We start from the raw sequence: 17,901 nt of genomic DNA, 5'->3' as shown, positions 1-17,901 counted from the left end.
TACATATTGCCATACTAGTGTCTGTTGTATTCTGCTGCCATTCAACTTTTCAGTACAGAAGAGAATTCCTATACGGCTGTAAATCCTTTCCTTTGAATTTTCTTTTTTTTTTCCCCATTTTTTATCGGCACATTATAGTTGCATATAATGGTGTGATTTGTTGCTACATATTTATATATGCACACAAAATAACAATATAATTTGGCCAACATCATTCCTTAGAATTTCCCCCTTGCCTTCCCCTGGTCTCTTTTCCTCTACTCTAGCGATCTTCCTTTGATTTTCATGAGATCCCTGCCCCCAAACCCCTCACCTTTCTTTTCCTTTTTCCTCTCAAGCTTCCACAAGTAAGAGAAAACAAACAACCCTTGCTTGACCATCTGAATTTGGCTTATTTTGTTTAACATAATGTTCTCAAGTTCCATCCACTTCCCTGCAAATGACATAATTTCATTTTCCTTTATGGCTGAATAAAATTTCATTATGTATATGCATCACATTTTCTTTATCCACTCATCCACTGATGAACACCTAGGCTGGTTCCATAGTTTGGCTATTGTGAATTGTGCTGCTCTAAACATGGATATGTATGTATCACTACAGTATGATGACTTTAATTCTTTAGGATAAATTATCCAGGAATGTGCAATAGTTTCTTTAATCATACTCATTTCTACTGTCCCTAACAGTCCTATAGCTAGCTGTTTACAAGCTAATTTCCTCCCAAATGAGTGAAAGCTCCAAGGAAAAGAAACATAAGATACTTACAGATCACTGGATTCCTTCCAATGAGAATATGTCTTACAGATAGTATTTGTTTGATAAAAAATTTATCCAATGAAAGTTTGTTCTTGGAGAAAGCCAATATATACAGTGGAGGATCAGAATTAATTTCTTTTCATTCCAGTACAAGGTAAGCAAGAAAACAAGAGATTTCTACTTTCTGTTAGACAGTTGAAGTCTTGATGTGAGAGCTCATGTTACAAACTGTGAAAATCCTAAAGCATTAGGATATATTAAATGATTTATATCCTTTTCACCTGAAAGCTGTTCAACAATAATGACAACAACAAAAACCCCAAAACACCTTCTATGTAATTTAATGAAATAAAATAATGAAGGGACTCCAAGGAGAAAAGACAATAGGAATTCTATCCCTGCTCACTGATTTTAATGATTCTATTAATAATGTGAACCATTAATCCACATAAAAATGAATTAAGTCCAGCTCAGTGGAAAAATATTTTATCTCATTAAAAATTACAGTATCAAGTATAGATTGCTGAGCCTAAGTTTATTATCAAAGAAATAAAATTTAGTTTCTTTCCAGATGCATGAAACATAAACATAAACATACAACAGCTTTAGATCTTCAAGTAAGCTAGGGCCAGATTCTTTCCTGCTTGAAGGATGAAGTGAAAACTATCAAGACTCTTGCCCTTTTTAGTTCCCCTTAAAGTAAAATTCTTATAAATGTCCCCAAGGTGATGTGGACTAGCAGGAAGCAGACTAGAGTCAAGTGGTAACAGATCTGGTGGAAAGGGTTCAGAAGTGGTTACAAGAAGTGACACACTTCTGATTTTTCTGACTAAACAGTTTTGACAGCTTCTACTTATATCTGTATTAAAATGAAAAGATTGTAAGAATATGAAGCTTAAAGTTATAAAAGAAAATATCCCAAAATTGTTATGAAGTCCTCAGAAAGAAAATCTAGATTAAATGATACTTTCAAGTGATAACATCAGACACAATGATAAGAGTAATAAAAATGCTGTTAATTAAATCTTTCAATGTGCCAAGCACTAGGTATAGCTCTTTATAAATATTATCAAACATAATCGTCACAAGACAACTTTATGAAGTGGGCATACCCCTTTAACATATTTAGAAATAAAGGTTCAGAGAAGTTAACAAACTTGCACATGGCTTGGGGAAGAGAGATAGTAGGTTCATCACTAATCTTATACCTTCTAGTTGATGACTCATCCTTCACTGTAAGATTTTATCACATGGAACATAAGCAATGACTGGAAGCCTCACCTCTAAAAGCCAGATTTACAGACATCGTATTGCTGGAAGGGATCTTATACCAGAATACTTTTGCTTACTTTGGTGACAGCTATGAGTTCATGACTATGCTTTAGTATTGAATAACTGAATTTCCATCATAAGAATTTCATGCATTTAACATGGAGGAAGAAAGAACAGGAAGGAAAAGCATACATTTTTAATAGGTTCTACACTTTGCTTATAAGTGCTGCAGTTGTTTCTATTACTGTTTCCTTGAATTTTAAAATAATTCTGTTAGTTTATGAATTTCTACATTTACCAATATGACCTGTTCATCCAACAGTATATTGGAAAATGCTTAAAAACTGACTTTGGAGGGGTGATGCATAATAAATTATAATAAATAAATTTATTATAAATTTTTCTAGCGTAAAGGATATATAGTAATTTATAAATGATAATAAAATATACAATTCTCTTTATAATAAACTCAATATGGCCAATTGATTCTCGAATAGAATGCTTCTGTTGGTTTTTGCCACATTCTTGTATTACCCATTATTACAACTGACAAAAGAGCAGAGTTCCAAATGAATGTTTGTTGAAATTTCCATTTAAATTAATGATTAAGACAAAAAAAATAATGAAGATGCATGAATTAAACTGTCAATTCATGAGTGACACCTTTGTTGAACTGAGTAACATTTTGTGAGTATGCATGCATGGCCCCTTTTTTAATATTTATTTTTTAGTTGTAGTTGGACATAATAATACCTATATTTCATTATTTTTATATGGTGCTGAAGATTGAACCCAGGGCCTCTCACCTGCTAGGTAGGTGCTCTACTGCTGAGCCACAACCCCAGCGCCCCCCCCCCCCCCCACATGCATGGCTATTTAATGTTAAAATGTTAGAAGTTAATTATTAACATTTTTGCCTTTACTTTCTTAATTCTAGACTGACAGCTAACAAAAGAATAAATCAAGCCCTGAGTTGCTTGTGTACCAGTTCCTATGGTGGGAATATTTTCATCACAGTGGATTTCAATCCAGTGATGTAACATTACTTGAGATTTAGGAATATACACACAACAGGCAAGATCATATAGTATTCCAACCATGTAAATGCAAAACACAAATAGTTTCTAGAACATAGATAATGGTAAAATACAGTAAAAGTTTTAGTTTTCCTTAGCTTTGTTTTTTATATAATTCAATTATAAGTCTATATGATTACTAATAATGGCTGTGTTTAACAATTGGCTTGAACATTTTTGAGAATTCAATAACTGGCTCTCCTTGTTGACTCCACCATATCAATAGCCTCCCTCCCCCCTTAAAATGCTTCTTTATTTTTTGATGCTATCCTCAATATTAGGGCAAATTCACAAGAATATGAAGCAATATAGAATCCTACTATTCTCATATCAGCACTATAAACCAAAATTACATAATTTAAATAATCATAACTATATCACTTAAATGATCTTGTCAGCTCTAATCAGTAACTTCTCCCTCAATCTAGCTTATACCAACACAGGTTTTTGTAATACATTTTCATTTCTGTTGCTCACTAATAAAGCTGCTTTAACAACAACAACAAAAAAGTTTGAAACCAATTCTCTCTTTTGGGGCAGATTGAACCCAGAGGCATTCTACAACCAAGCTACTTCCCTAGGCCCTTTTCAAAATTTTTTGAGACAGTCTCACTAAGTTGTCAAGGCTAGCCTTGAACTTACATTCCTCTTGTCTCAGCCTGCTGAGCAGCTAAAATTACAGGCATGTGCCACCATGCCCAGCTCTGATTTTCCATTAACTGATAAATAAATTCCCTATTCAAATATACTGCACCAAAAGTGAACTTAAATGGAGAAGCAAAAAATTTTCAAATAATAAAACTCATCTTAATAGATCAAGGTGAGTTCAATAAAACACATAAGGAGGCAGAGCACTTCGATACCAGAGTTCAGAATCCCAGGGCCAGAAAGAGCCTAGGAGCCGTCATCACCCCAAGGTCTGCAGGGATGTGAGGGGAGGGATGTGGGTAGATCCTTCAAGGTGAGACTTACACAGGCTTATCCTGAGTGAAACACTAAGCTTGTGGAAGAATCAGAGTCAGCTTGAGGTTACCCTTCCAGGAAGGCTCCCAGAGACTTTCTTTTCCTTCTCTACCTCTTCCTGGAGCTCCCCATCGACTATATCCAACAAGAGAAAAGGTGATGAAGATCCATTGACATAATTCCTGAAAGTCAGCCTCCCAAAGCCAAAGGCAAGAGGAAGAAAGACACAAATGGAAAATGTCCAGCTAAGAATCCAGGGAATCAACACCTTTGACCTGGATGTAAACCTGGTTCAGACAGCTCAACAGTTTAGCTACAGGATTTCAGCAAAAATGAGAACACTGAAGTTCACAGGACCTTTTCCAGCTGTGTGTGGGGGAACACAAAACTGACTTCACTTACAAATTATTCACTTTTTAAAGCAAATATGTACATAAAATTTTCTTTTTGTGTCAGTTATAAAGAATATTAACACCAAGAGCCGAATCAAAAACTCATTCGAATTATTTTAGGAAAAAGAGAAAGTTGTGGCTACTTTGGGCTAACAGAGGAGGTATTACTTTAAACACAACAGTAACAATGTATTCATTTTAAAACTTCCCCAATTTTTAAAGTCATTTTACATTTCAATTTTATTTTTCTAGAACAGGAATCACCATGTGTTTTCTACACAAATGGTAAAGTTTCCAACTAAAGAGAATGAAATTGAGCACAGTAATCCAAAATTAAACCACTTATATTATTCATACTTTTTATAATTCTTCTGTGGAATGGAAGCAGTATCAGTCTTTCCAATTAGGGTAAAAAGAATATTTGCTGTCTAAGACTGCTGTTTCTAAGTTATAGAAGATGAAAGTTTTAAATGTTTATCATTATCATAGCAATAAAAATAAGCATCACATTTTAACATCAAAAGGCTGCTGTGAAGCTGGGTGTGATGGCACACATGCCTATAATCCCAGTGATTTGGGAGGTTGAGGCAGAAGAATCACAAGTTTGAGGCCAGCCTTAGCAACTTAGTGAGACCCTGTCTTAAAATAAAAAATAAAAAAGCATTATGGGTATAGCTCGGTGGTAAAGTGCCTCTGGGGTGGGGGTGGGGGTAGGAGGCTGCTGCAATGGTTGAAATGCAGACTCTGGAGCCAGACTTCCTGGATTCCATCCATGTCCTGCTTAGGGAATGTGACTCTGCCAAGACACTAGTTAACTACCCTTGTCTCAGTTTCCTCACCTGGAAAGGGGGAAAGCAACATACCTCTTCTGTGGCATGTTTTGAATGAAAAATAGGTTACCAAATCTAAGTACTTTCAAAAGTGCCTGGCACACAGTAAGAACTATTTAAGTCTTCTGTGGCATTAAAAAATTCCCAAAGAGATTTTAGCTAGTCATAACAGAAGGTCTAGCTTAATTACTAAGTTCCTAACTTAGTTAATAACTAAGGACCTATGAACGCTGGCCAATGGAAAACCACCAACATAAATGGAATTCCGTATTTAAGTGATCACACTAGTCGCATCAAACTCTTGTGTGTACTTGCTCTGTTTCCACAAGGTCCACTGAAACATGCATGCTCATGGGGGCTGGTATCTACTATGCTCATTAATTTAAACAGCTGGTATTTTCGCCTCCAAATTTCTGTCCTTTAGGCCATTCTAAAAATACCCTTTTCCTCTCTCCTCTTCCATAAAGCATATGGAGAGTTGAGGGGCAGCTGATGAGGGAAAGATGGTTGGCTGATGTGTATAGCTTCTGATACTATAGGGGTTCCATGATGATGAGTCCTGCCTTGCTTGTTTTTCAGTACACCTCATGCACACCAGCTTAACTTCTTAGGATGCAGACTTAGTATGGAATGGGCATGTTCTCCTGAACTCCCAAATTAATTTTATTCAGGCTGATAAGTGCAACTGAAATCAGTTAAGTTTGGATAATGATGAAAAGATGATAGTTGCATTTTACTTATACTAATTGGTAGAGTAAGCAGTTGTAGGTAGGGACAGGGGAGACCCAGAGTGAGAAGGAAGGGCTTAGGCCTGATTCAGTAGTTGCTCTTGGATCTTGGCTGAATGTCAGAGGTATGCATGTGCTGTGCAAAGTTCTCTGGCTACAGAAAAATTTTACTTTCTTCAAATGGCTCTGGAGAAAGGATTTTAATAACCATCCTTCAACCTTTTCCCTTTTGCTTTCTACCTGAAGGAAGGGTTAACTGTCTGAAGATTTTAATAAAGGTGAAGAAATAAAGGATAGTTTTTCTTCCTTAATATGGAACTGAACATTTACTACGACAGGTATACAACTCATAATTTCTTCAGCAGCCATGTGACCTAGGTGTGCTCAATTCTCTATGAGCAGACTGTTTCAGAGAAAGAAAATAATTTGCCCAGAGTCAAAAAGCTCCTAAGTGGTACCAGAACCCATACTTGCCTTCTGTTTAATATGATTCTGCTTTTTTTTTTAAACAACAATTTATTATACCAGGAATATTCTTAAACTATTCGATTACTTGAGAATTCAAAATTCTATTTGTGCATTTCAATTTTTTTTTGTTTGGTATTTAACTTTTGCTTCCCCTTTCAAAACATGCTGCTTTTCAAATTAGCAGAAGCATTATTGGAAGAATACGCCGTGACAGGGTGTTTATTATTGCTGCTTCTTGGGTGGTTATGGCATGCAGCCTTATTATTAACACTGCAGTTAAGGCATGGCACAGGACCAGCATGACACATCTCAACATGTTTTATGGTTTGAAGGGGGAATTACCAAGGTTTTGCAAAACTTTAAAAACTTGCATAAGACTTCTGTAGTGGTTAAAAAAACATATATGATTGTTTTAAAACATGAAAGTGCTACCTAACATGCAGTTTTCACAAAATTGAATCATTCAAAATTCTTAGAAACCTGAAACAAGCAGCTTAAGGATTTCTCTACTGCAATGACATTAGCAACTAGAAACAGGAAACTTCAACCAACCATCTCTCCCAGGAGTTCTAGGAATGTTACTCTATCTACATGCTGTCACAAAAAATGAAGATGGTATAAAACTGAGATTAAAAGTAAAGTTTGGTAACTAGTGAACCCTAAAAGGGAAAAGAAAGAGGAGATGAAAAGATGGGCACTGAAACAAGAATCCCCTTGGATGTTAAGCACTACGTATAATTTTGATGGAGGAACCAGAAAATAAAGGCTGATTTTCAGAGTGGACTGGTATGAGTTGTATATGCTATATGTATATGTTAAAGTTCTTAGAAGATAAAACAAATGTAGTTCTATTTAAAACTTACCTCATACCCAGCACTGCAAAAAAAAAAAAAAAAAAAAGAAAAAAAGAAAGAAAAATGCTATGGTGATAATATACTAACAGGAAGCAAGATTTTATGATTGATCAGGAGCAAATGTAGTTTGAAGCTCCTATATCTATCTGTAAAGACAAACTAATCTGCCTTTTCAAATATTATATAAAAGGTAGATTAAAAAATATGACCTTGAAGAGGATGTATTCAAAAACAAACAAGAGATGATAATCTCCCTGGCCCTGAAGGAAAGGAGCATATGGATACTTCAGAGCACATATTAGTTCTGAGCACCAAGACACTGCTCATACATGCCTAAGATTTATTTTTGGCACCACAAAATCAAAAGTGTTTTCAAAATATTATTTTCTTAATTTTTCTTCTGTAGGCAAAAATATCAAAAGAAGAGAAGCATAAAATTATCTCAAAAAAAAAGAAAACCACAGGAAGAAAGCTGTCATGTTCTGGGTTTCGACTTCACAAAAGAATTTTTACTGGAGATTAGAGCCTTTCGAATCTCTTGTCATTCAGGATATGAAATTCTAATCCAGTGGCATGGCCAGTTGAGACTCAGACTTAATCAAATATGCTGACTACCTGAAACAGGAGGTGGTTCACTTCCTTACTTCTGGTTTCCATCTCAAACTGGCTTCTTACTTACAAATTATGACAGTCACTTACTGTGCAAGCTATGAAAACTTCAAGTGGGGGAGGAGAACCAGTGGGCCCCCCTAATTGAGTTCACTATATGAAGCGTTAGATCACCCTGACTCACCTCAGTCTCCCCTGTCTTTAGGGAATGGTTGAATTTTATATAAAGCCTATTTATAAACCACGGCAAGTGATACTTGCATTCATCTTATACTGTGACATCATTTCCTCATCAATAATTTAAGCATAAGAAATGGATGAAAGGGACTCTGAATGGACTTCTCACACATAGAAAAACAGAAACCAACTCTACTCTCTAAGATATTAATTCAGTCCTCTTACCTTGCTCTTTGATCTGACGAATTTGCTTCACAGTTTCTTTTAAGATTGCACATTTGTCAGGTTTGAAGTTAAAGTTGTCTATATCATTAAAATTTGCAAAAATCAGCTCTGCAAGTTCTTCTATGTATTTATTTTCCTGTTCACGATTACGTTTCTCAGTGTTCCTTTTGGGGCTAAAAAGAAGGAACATATTTTAGTTTAAGTATATGAAAAGATAAACACAATAAGCTAGTTTTAATAAAACACAGCAAACAAGAGTTACCTATATAAACACAGAAGCACTTTAGGAGGAAAAAAAACAATTTGTCCTAAAATCTTGCATGTTTTAAAAAATTCAAACTTATACCAGTTTGTAATTATACATTTATTACTTATGTGATTATTTGTTCAATGTGCTTAACCTCTCCCACTCTACTATCAGCTTCAACATGACAAGATTCTCCATGATTTTGTTTACTATAGTGCTTAACACAGTGTTTCATACCACTTGGACTCCAATTTATTGGCAAATAAATAAAGGAATGTTTTTAAAAAAGGTAAAAGAGGTTAGATTTATAAATATTTGAAATTAAGATTAGTAAAAGAAGAAAGGCAAGTTAAACTAGTTAAAACTATAAATACATTTCAATGATTGTTGGTAAAACATAAATAATGAAAACAAATCTTCATGGTTTCGAACTTTTTTAGGACGATAGCAATCAAATCCAGTAGCCCTTTAAAGATAATTCAAAAAGTCACAATACAGCTCGAAACAAAATCGAAACTGACCTAGGATATTTGTTAACTGTCCAAGCTGAATGACATGCAAAATACAAACAACCCGTCTGAGTTCAGCAAAAGTTTTAAAAAGTTAATGGAAGGGACAAAATCTTCTATTTGAATATGACAAAACTGCCAACTCAAATGTTGCTTTTGATAATAACAATGTATAATTATTTTCTCAAGTGTCATGGGAGGTGCACTAAATGCATTCAAAACAATACAATAAGGAAGAGAAGCCAGGTGTTTAATATATAGCAGATTTCTGTATTTTTACATATTACACTAACTTTAAAGATTTGGAAATTTGTAAAATATGTCCATGTATTTGTCTCCATCAGTTTTATTTTTATTAAACAATACACCTAAAATTTAACATAATTTCTTCATTTTGTAGCAGCTATATGATTTATCCAGATCACCAAGTAAGTTACTAGAAGAGCAGGGAAAAGATGATTTTTCCCCCCCAAATCTCACTTTTACACCATTTTATCAAGTGCTGTGAAAGACGGAGTGGTTGACGGCTTAGAAGAGCCTAGTTCCCATTTTGGCCCCCTCTGCCTTCCTCTGCTACCCTCCAATTCACCCATACTACCCCCACATTGCACAGGATAATAAATAAATGACGAATAGGTGAGAAAGGGAAACTGGATTACAAAGAGCCCTGAGATCGCACCGGGCAGAGGCTCAGAGACAAGTATACCCAACCATGGCACCAGCTCAGCATGGCATCAAGTAGGCAACAGCCTGTTACCAGGAACAATTTCCATTTATCAAACTGCCTCCCTAGGTAGGATTCCTGCGTATTAAATGCAGTCTGACAGCCAGAAAGTTGTGGTTTACCAGGAAGCACTAGAAAATCTAGAGGCAGCACCCAGCAGCCTGGGCTGGGATGCGGAGATAGGCTTGTTTTGCTTGGCAACCAGAGTGGGAGAGAAGGGAATATAAAACACTCCTCTCGTTTCCTTCTTGATGACTTTTCCTAGCCCTCTTCCCTACTGTCTCTCTATCTGATTTTATATATATATATATATATATATATATATATTAATTAAACTGGCTCTTAGATAAAAAAAAAAAAAAAGAAAACAGCCTTTTCTAAGAGAGAATTTTTTTTTTTAAAATATTTATTTTTTAGTTTTCAGGGGACACAACATCTTTGTTTGTATGTGGTGCTGAGGATCAAATCTTGGCCGCACGCATGCCAGGTGAGTGCGCTACTGCTTGAGCCACATCCCCAGCCCTGAAAAGGCTGTTTTCATTTAACTTTTAAAATATTTTATTGGACTAAAAAGTCTCTCTTCTACCTTTCTTCCCTCTTTTTCAAGTTCTCATCCACCAAAATGGATAATAATTATATTGCCTGGTTATCCTACAACAAGATAAATAATAGATGCTTTTTATTCCTTTTTTGTACATATGGTGGTATGCTCTATCAACACTTTCTAAACCTGTTATTTCTATGTCACAATATTCTTAAGTGATCATTTTTGTATTAACCCATAGAATGTTCTCATTCTTCATCATCACTGTGTTGTGTTCCAGGTTACAGATGTACCACAGCTGTTTAAAGTTCTCTCCATTCATTTTGCCTAATCTTTTATAATTATAAACAATGTTGTTACGAGTAACCACAAATGTACACTTGGATATGTGAAAGCACATCCTAGAACAATTCCTAGAAGTGGAACTGCTAGTTCAAAGAGGATATGCATTTATAATTTCAATACTGCCAAATTACCCTACATGGAGGTTCTAACAATATACACTTCCAACCAAAATACATAAAATAAAACTTGCTTTAAGTTATTTAGTTGTTTTGTTTTTCACTGAAGGTCCACCATCTTTATTTTTAACTCAAAAGAAAATGGATTTCAGCAAACAAATAAGAACCCAGTATAACACGAAGAACAAATCTTTTTACTACAGGATCTACTGGTTACAATATTCTATGATCTAGCAGAAAAGAAAATATGAAAACTCAAGATTATAGAATGAACTGGTTATTAAGAGTCAAATACACAGGGGACATCAGAAGTATATAGCTTTCCTTTTTCTTATAAAGAATAAAATCTTTAACTGATTAGCATATTCAAAATAAAAGCTAAAACATTTAAAAGTTTAACTGTTAAGGAGGAAAATTAAATACTATATTTGTATTTGGACTAAAATCGATACTAAAATAACAAAGAAAAATGCAAAGCTTTAACATAAAATACCAACCCCCCCCCACCCCCCCCCCCCCCGCGCCCCAACCCCCCCCCACCCCCCCACCCCCAAGCAAGAATCTAACCTGGGTCCAAGCTGGTCAGGACATTCCTTGCGCTTTCTTGTCTCTGCCCTGGATGGGTCAGAGGTATTTTCTCCCATCCCACTCATCTTGAACACATATCAGCAACTAAAATTAAAAAGACAGATAAAGAGCTGATGATAAAGAATCTGATGATTTTGCCAACAGTTAAAGAACTCTGACTTTAACAAGAAATTTGACAACACTAATCAACACATTGTTTTGATATACGTGCATGTTTTTCTAATGATATGTCTGATATATTTTTCTAACCTTGCTTAAAGCAAATGGAAGGATTAACATTTAAACATTTAAGAAACAAAGCAGCCTACCTCCTTGGGCCCAAACTCTTCAAACAGGAGTTGGATTTCAACAGCACCATGAGCTACAACCTGCTAGCTCTGGGACCGGGCCACTGAGAGAGTTTCAGGGGCTCTCTTGCACCATGTGGAAATGACAGGTGTTGTAAGTAAGGGGCTCCTCCCAGTCTCTGTTTTGGGTTAGCCAATGTGAAGTCTATGCTGCAATAGCTCACCCATGACAGACAGCCCAAGGACGCAGTAGTGCTACAACACTTGATTAAAAGATTCCAAATTTAGCCAGGTAGATCTGACACCCTTGTGGTGGCCCCAAGTTCCTACCCCTCAAATGGAGGCTCTTCCTGCCTCCCTAAGAAGCTGATGTGCAGGTTTCTCCTGCTGCCACAGCATCACTGCTCCTCTGTTGGTGTCCTCTCTCCAGGGCAGCTGGCCTCCCTCCCTGCACACTGCTGGGTGGCTTCCTCTCTCACATCCTGCTGCTGCAGACTTTCTTCCCCTCAGCTGGTTCTAGCTGCTATCACCTAAGGTCTTCACGCACTCCAAAATCAGGGGAACTACTGCCTCTGAGGGAGCATGTGGAACTTTTTTCATAATAAGAGAATAATTGTGCTCACAATGGTCATCGCTAACAGAACCAAAATACTACTGGGACCATATAAGAATGAGGGAGTGACACGAAGATGAAGAACCAAAAAAGCCAGAGAGACTAATAAAGTATGAATACAGCAGAAAAAACCTCAAGGTGCTTAATAATTGTTTGGAAAGGGAAAAAAACAAATGCAGCCCCAAAATACAAGTCACCATTTAAAAACCTTTCCTAGAAATCCCATTTGATACTATTTCTCCTTCCTCTGTCCCCAGGCTTCTAAATAATCTTTGTTCTCCTTTAGTTTTTATAGTGGCTTTTCTACCTTTCTAGGTCAGAAAAAGTCGGAGAGAAGGCCAAGTCAGTGGAAAACCAAGAACTTAAGGGAGACACCAGAGAGCAATGGGCCCATCAAGAGCAAGGACAAAGAGCGAGGCAGGCTAAGGAAAGCAGTATCTGACACCCATCATGGTATCACCACCACGTACCAATTAAATTGCCCAACTGCTTCCTTCCGTGGAGTCTGAGTTGTCCAGTCTCACTGCAACTGTTTCTTCTGGCCACTGTTCTGATCCAAGAGGGCAGTAGAGCCAATTGTTTTATTTAAAAGAGTCATGTGTAAGTAGAATGAAGAAATAGCCTATCAGCTGAGGAAGGTTGAGCCAATCACACAATTCAGGAGGTCACATGGAGGATACAATTTGAAAGCTAAGCCTGAGCTTCGTGCTGGAGGGAGTAATGTAACCAAGTCCCAAGGTCCTGTTTTGTGCTCACATTTTTGGCCTGATAATAAGTATAATCTGTATTTAGTTACTATTAATTTAGTATTTACTATGTAACCCAGCAAATTACAGATTCAAAGACAGATTATGAGAGGTAGTATTGCAGAGAGGCCAAGGGCCAGTATCCATGTCTGAGCTTCACCACTTGGTCAGCTGTATGACCTTGACAAGCTACTTCACCCTTCATGCTGTAATGACCTCGTCTGTGAAATGGAGATAGTCATTAGCATCTATAGCACAGGCTACCAGGTGGATTAGTAAATGTCAAAACTGGGAGTTATATACAGGCTTATAGAACTCCTACTCTTAACTAATGTTACAGCAAAGAGCCCCCTTATTCCATCAGCTGTTCTTCATCTATCACAAAGGCACAGGCAAGGTCAGGGAAGAAACAAATTCTGCCTTGTATGGGCTTCTGCGCTTGACTCTGTTCCTTTTATCTAAACATCATTCATTCATTCATTCATTCATTCAACAAAGACTACTTTGCCACTGTAAATGAGATTCAGTGCCATAAGAAACATAAACAGTAATGTTGCTCTCAAGAAGACAGGCTGACAGGAGAGATAAATTTGTATATAGGAAACACTCCAATAAGGACAAATATATATTATACATTTGACTTGCACTCCTCTGTACTGCGAGATCCGAGAAAAGAGAGCTGAACTGGCTGTTAAAGGGGAAGTATGGAGCCTAGCCTGAGGACAGCATATGATTCTAAATAGGTGGGTTGGGAGCCAGGCCACTGCAGGAGGTTTGCAGGTACAGAAAAGAAAAAACCTGAATGAATATCAGAGCCCTTCTCAGATGATACCCTATAAACATTCCATTTTTCAGTACTACTTTCTGAAACACAGTTCCCATAGTTTCACTCATGAGCATATGGGAAAAAACATTACATACCCAACCTAAGTAAGCTTTCAACAAATAACCTAGGTAAATTTCACCCTGGAAGCAGCTTTCTATATGACATTAAAATATAATCTTTAATATTTAGCATAATGTCCCATATAGCAGGTATAAGTAAAAATTTTTACTGATGAAAATAGCTATTTTTCCCCCCAGAGTATCATCAGGTATATTACAAAAGTACAGTACTACCAGAAAGATCAGAAAGCTTTTCAATGGACAATTAAAATAAATGACTATCTTACTTAGTTATTTGTACTCAGTTTGGGGGTTGAACATTAGGATCAGCATCATGTACTTAAAATTTCCCCACAATATGTTAATAACGGTGACAATGCATGAGGAGACAGCACTGACGCATTCAGCACAGGGCCTAGAGATGAGGAGTACAGCAGGAGTGAGGGTTCTCCAGTCTTAGTAGAGCCATTTCAGCACACCTTCTTTGTTTGGCTTGTTCCTTCCCAAAGTTAGTGTATAACCACTCACTCTGGAGTTTCAAAACATCACTAATTTACTCTTGAAGTAAGTTACTTAAGCCAAGTTTCTCTTTTCATTATGTGATGGTACCTTAAACACATTTCCTCAAAATCTTCAAGGCTTCTGCTTTATGAACATGATGGCTTTTTAATTTTTCTGTGTCTGCCCCATATGTCCTCTTTTCTGCACAATTTTCTCTGGGCTGTAAGTCCTCAGTAGATATTTCCAACCAACCCTAATACCACTAAAGGGAAAAATGGTGGATGGGAGACGGTAAGGCCCAGAGGACTTGGCCAAGTCAAGGAAAGGAGAGTCCCCTGCAGGGCCCCATCAGGTTGAGGACTTGCCAACATCACAGGGGTGGCCCATCTGAATCCCTGCCAGTCACCTAGGGAAAACAAAAAGAAGACAGATCTGAGAGAAGAGGAGGAAAAAGAAAAAGAAAAAGAAGAGGAAAGAAAGAAGGGGGTGGGTGAAGGAGGAAGGGAGAGAATTTAAGGTAGGGGCATGGAAGGGAGGAGGGTGGTAAGAGGGTGACAGGCAGCCAGCGGTAGCTGCTGTCCTGGAGCAGACACGTGGATTTATGACTTGCTCTTCACTGAGTGAACCAAATAAATAACAGTGAGCCTCATTAACGAGGTGCTCTAGGAGAAGAACTGTGGCGCTCTCATTCAGATGACTGTCTGATATTTTTAACACCCTGTGTAGGCTTGGCTGGCAGTGAGTGTCAGCATTTCACTCGTAGTATGTGGCGAGGGCTGGTGAGTTCATTTTTTTCCCCACAACTCAAAATACTGGGTAAGGCAGCAGCAACACAGGTAGACAGACAGAGGTCAGATAGAAAAGTGATTTCCTTTTAGACTTATTCACAGAAAAATATCAAAAGTTAAATAATCTAAATGGAGAGAAGAGTATTAATGCATGTTTTGTAAATCAAAGTTAAAAATTAATTTTCAATGAAAAAGTAGAAGACGGAAAATACTGCAGTGCAGCACTTAAGGTTTAAAATTTTTTTTTGTAGCCAGCCCTAAATGAACAGTTCCTTAAGGGTTCTGTATGTTTTCAACATTCACATGAAATTAAAATTCTTGAACATGTCACTCTCAGTTCTCAAACTGTTCAATGTAAATCAAAAACTGAAAATGATACCAGTTAACTCTTGGGCTGATGATAATTACAGTCATTGAAAGCAAACCAGTTTCTACCAGATGTTGGGAGTTGTGAAGGACAAAACTGGAAAAGAAGTTTCTCTTTGTCCATTCTTGTTATCTATAACCACACAATATCCCTGCTGAAACTTTACTGTGACAGTACATCCTCCTTCTTATCCTTTGATATCAACTTGTAGGAACTAGATTATAGAGGAAAGTGCTACAGCCACAAGATTCACCAAGTTTTATTTTTTAAAAAGTAACAATATTCTGGAAGGGGTCAACAACGCCAGTCAAATCCTTAGCTAAGGACAGAGAGAGAAAAAAAAAAAGTCAAATCCTAATGTGGTTTGAAAGTACATTCTTCTTTCATAGAACTCATCCATATAACTTATAAGGACACAGCTATTGCTTGCTAAACAGCTTCACAACCATTAAAGCTAGTTAATCATCCAGAATTCATGTAAACGATAATGTGTATTTTATCTTTTATCAGTGTAGGCCATCTTCCAAACAACACCTGTAAAACTGTCAGATTTATTATATGCTGCACAAATTCACTTAAAGGATAATACAGTTGCTGAAATCCACACATAATAAAGTGATTGAACATCAGATCTGTTGCTAGCTCTAAGAAGTATCTGCAAAAAGTCAGGTACTCTCTCAGAGTTCTTACTTTGAGATGATAGATACAGTTAAATTTATATGGAAACAAAACACAAAGAGCTGCTTAAACAACTTCTCTTATTAACACCTCCAAGAGGAGTACCTACCTGTTAAATCATCTAGTCTAGCTCTTGAGGAGAGCAGAAAGCCCCTACAGCTTCCAAGGCCTTCCAGGTTGTGTGTGTGTGTGTGTGTGTGTGTGTGTGCGCGCACGCTGGGAATGGAACCAAAGGCCTCCCACAGCCTAGACAAGCGCTCGCCCACTGAACTACATTCCTAGTCCTCCTCCTTCTTTTTTCTGAATTCTCTTTGCGAAAGATATATGAAATCATCATGTAATGTGTCAACTGATTCTACACAAATTTTTAAGACCAAGAAATGCTCAAGCAATATAAAAATATACATAAATCACCACTTAAATTCTTCTCCATTTCTGTTCTACTAAACTATAAAAGGATAATCTTCCAGAGAGCTGTAATTGCTCAGATGCCCTCCTTAAAGCTAAAGGTACATTCTGTACTGATTTATCAAAAAATGAAAACATTAGCTCATTCTAAACTCCAGTTTTTCCCTCAAAGTATACTGTGTTCTGGGGGGGATCCCTTTATTATACAAAAACAAATTTCTGGGCCAGTCTCTGTTAAGTCTAAAGAAACATAGTATCTAATGCTTCAATAAACAGAATGTGCTTTTCAGCTGTGGATTCCTGAGAAAAGTAGAAAACAGTGGGCCAAACCTTGGGAGCTGGTCAGATGACACAGATAAAGACACCCAATTGATGGAGGAGAGGAAACACCTCCTTCCAAATAGTGTTAATTGGCTAAAATTACCCAAAGCAAACATTATTTTGGCAAGACCCAAGTTTTGGCAACAGTTAAATAAATACTCTATACAGACTAGGCAAGGATATATTTTTGAGGCATACAAAGAAAGAAGCATCATATGTGCAAATAAAATAAGTAGAACTATGTAGATTTACTAAACAGAGGAATGAGAGCACATGGAAAAAAAAATCAAACTTTTTCTTCCTGCTGGCAAACAAGTAATGCATTTAACACAGTGACAGAGGGTACTAAATAACATTTCAAGATATTTTAGTTGGCAAAATGGTATAATATTTTCCCCAAAGCATTATTACTCTTTTTACTAGATCGTAAGAACACTTTTAATTTTATCTTTATATAACACTATGGCACTTCTTGGTTTTCACATAATAGAATTTTAATTTATCTCACATCATACAGTCTGTATTATAGACAAACTACAGTCTGTACCTACAGTTTCACTCATAAAACTGCACATTAATTCATACAGTGACAACAGTCAGCATGCAAAGCTAAAGAAGACTCACTGCAAATAAATCCAGAATAAAAGACATCTTATTTGGAAAGAAATGCTCAATACAACTTTCTAGTTTACTGCAATATACTGTACGTTTGTCTTTCGAAATAACTGCAATAAATGCCAGACACAAACTCCTCTCATTAGAACATGATTTTCAATAGTAAAATATTAGCAGTTTACAGTTGGGTACAGGATTAAAGAAAACAACATATCCTACAACTACAGCTACTCTCCAAGTAAAATGGCTTTAGCACCTACCTTCTG

General features: G+C 36.7%; 1 protein-coding gene across 17 annotated transcripts in view; it reads right to left on the bottom strand.

Annotated features, from left to right (window-relative positions):
• Positions 1–17,901, bottom strand: part of Ncoa2 (nuclear receptor coactivator 2) — a 262,844-nt gene that overhangs the window by 85,102 nt on the left and 159,841 nt on the right. For 15 of the 17 annotated variants that reach the window (XM_058584414.1, XM_058584420.1, XM_046460502.2 and 12 more), the window contains 2 exons: positions 11,406–11,510; positions 8,354–8,526 (listed from right to left, as the gene is read on the bottom strand). In XM_058584414.1, the coding sequence (XP_058440397.1) occupies positions 8,354–8,526; positions 11,406–11,491 (259 nt within the window). In that variant the 5' untranslated portion in view covers positions 11,492–11,510. Of the gene's footprint in view, positions 1–8,353; positions 8,527–11,405; positions 11,511–12,796; positions 14,865–17,901 lie in introns of all 17 variants that reach the window. The other 2 variants (XM_058584419.1, XM_058584416.1) reach the window with 1 other exon arrangement.

Source organism: Marmota monax, unplaced genomic scaffold (genome assembly GCF_021218885.2).
Source record: "Marmota monax isolate L192 unplaced genomic scaffold, Marmota_monax_Labrador192_F-V1.1 WCK01_AAM20220418_F8-fsc00063, whole genome shotgun sequence".
Classification (NCBI taxonomy): Eukaryota; Metazoa; Chordata; class Mammalia; order Rodentia; family Sciuridae; genus Marmota; species Marmota monax.
The sequence above is the reverse complement of the archived record's forward strand: the minus strand, read 5'-3'. Positions and strand labels throughout refer to the sequence as shown.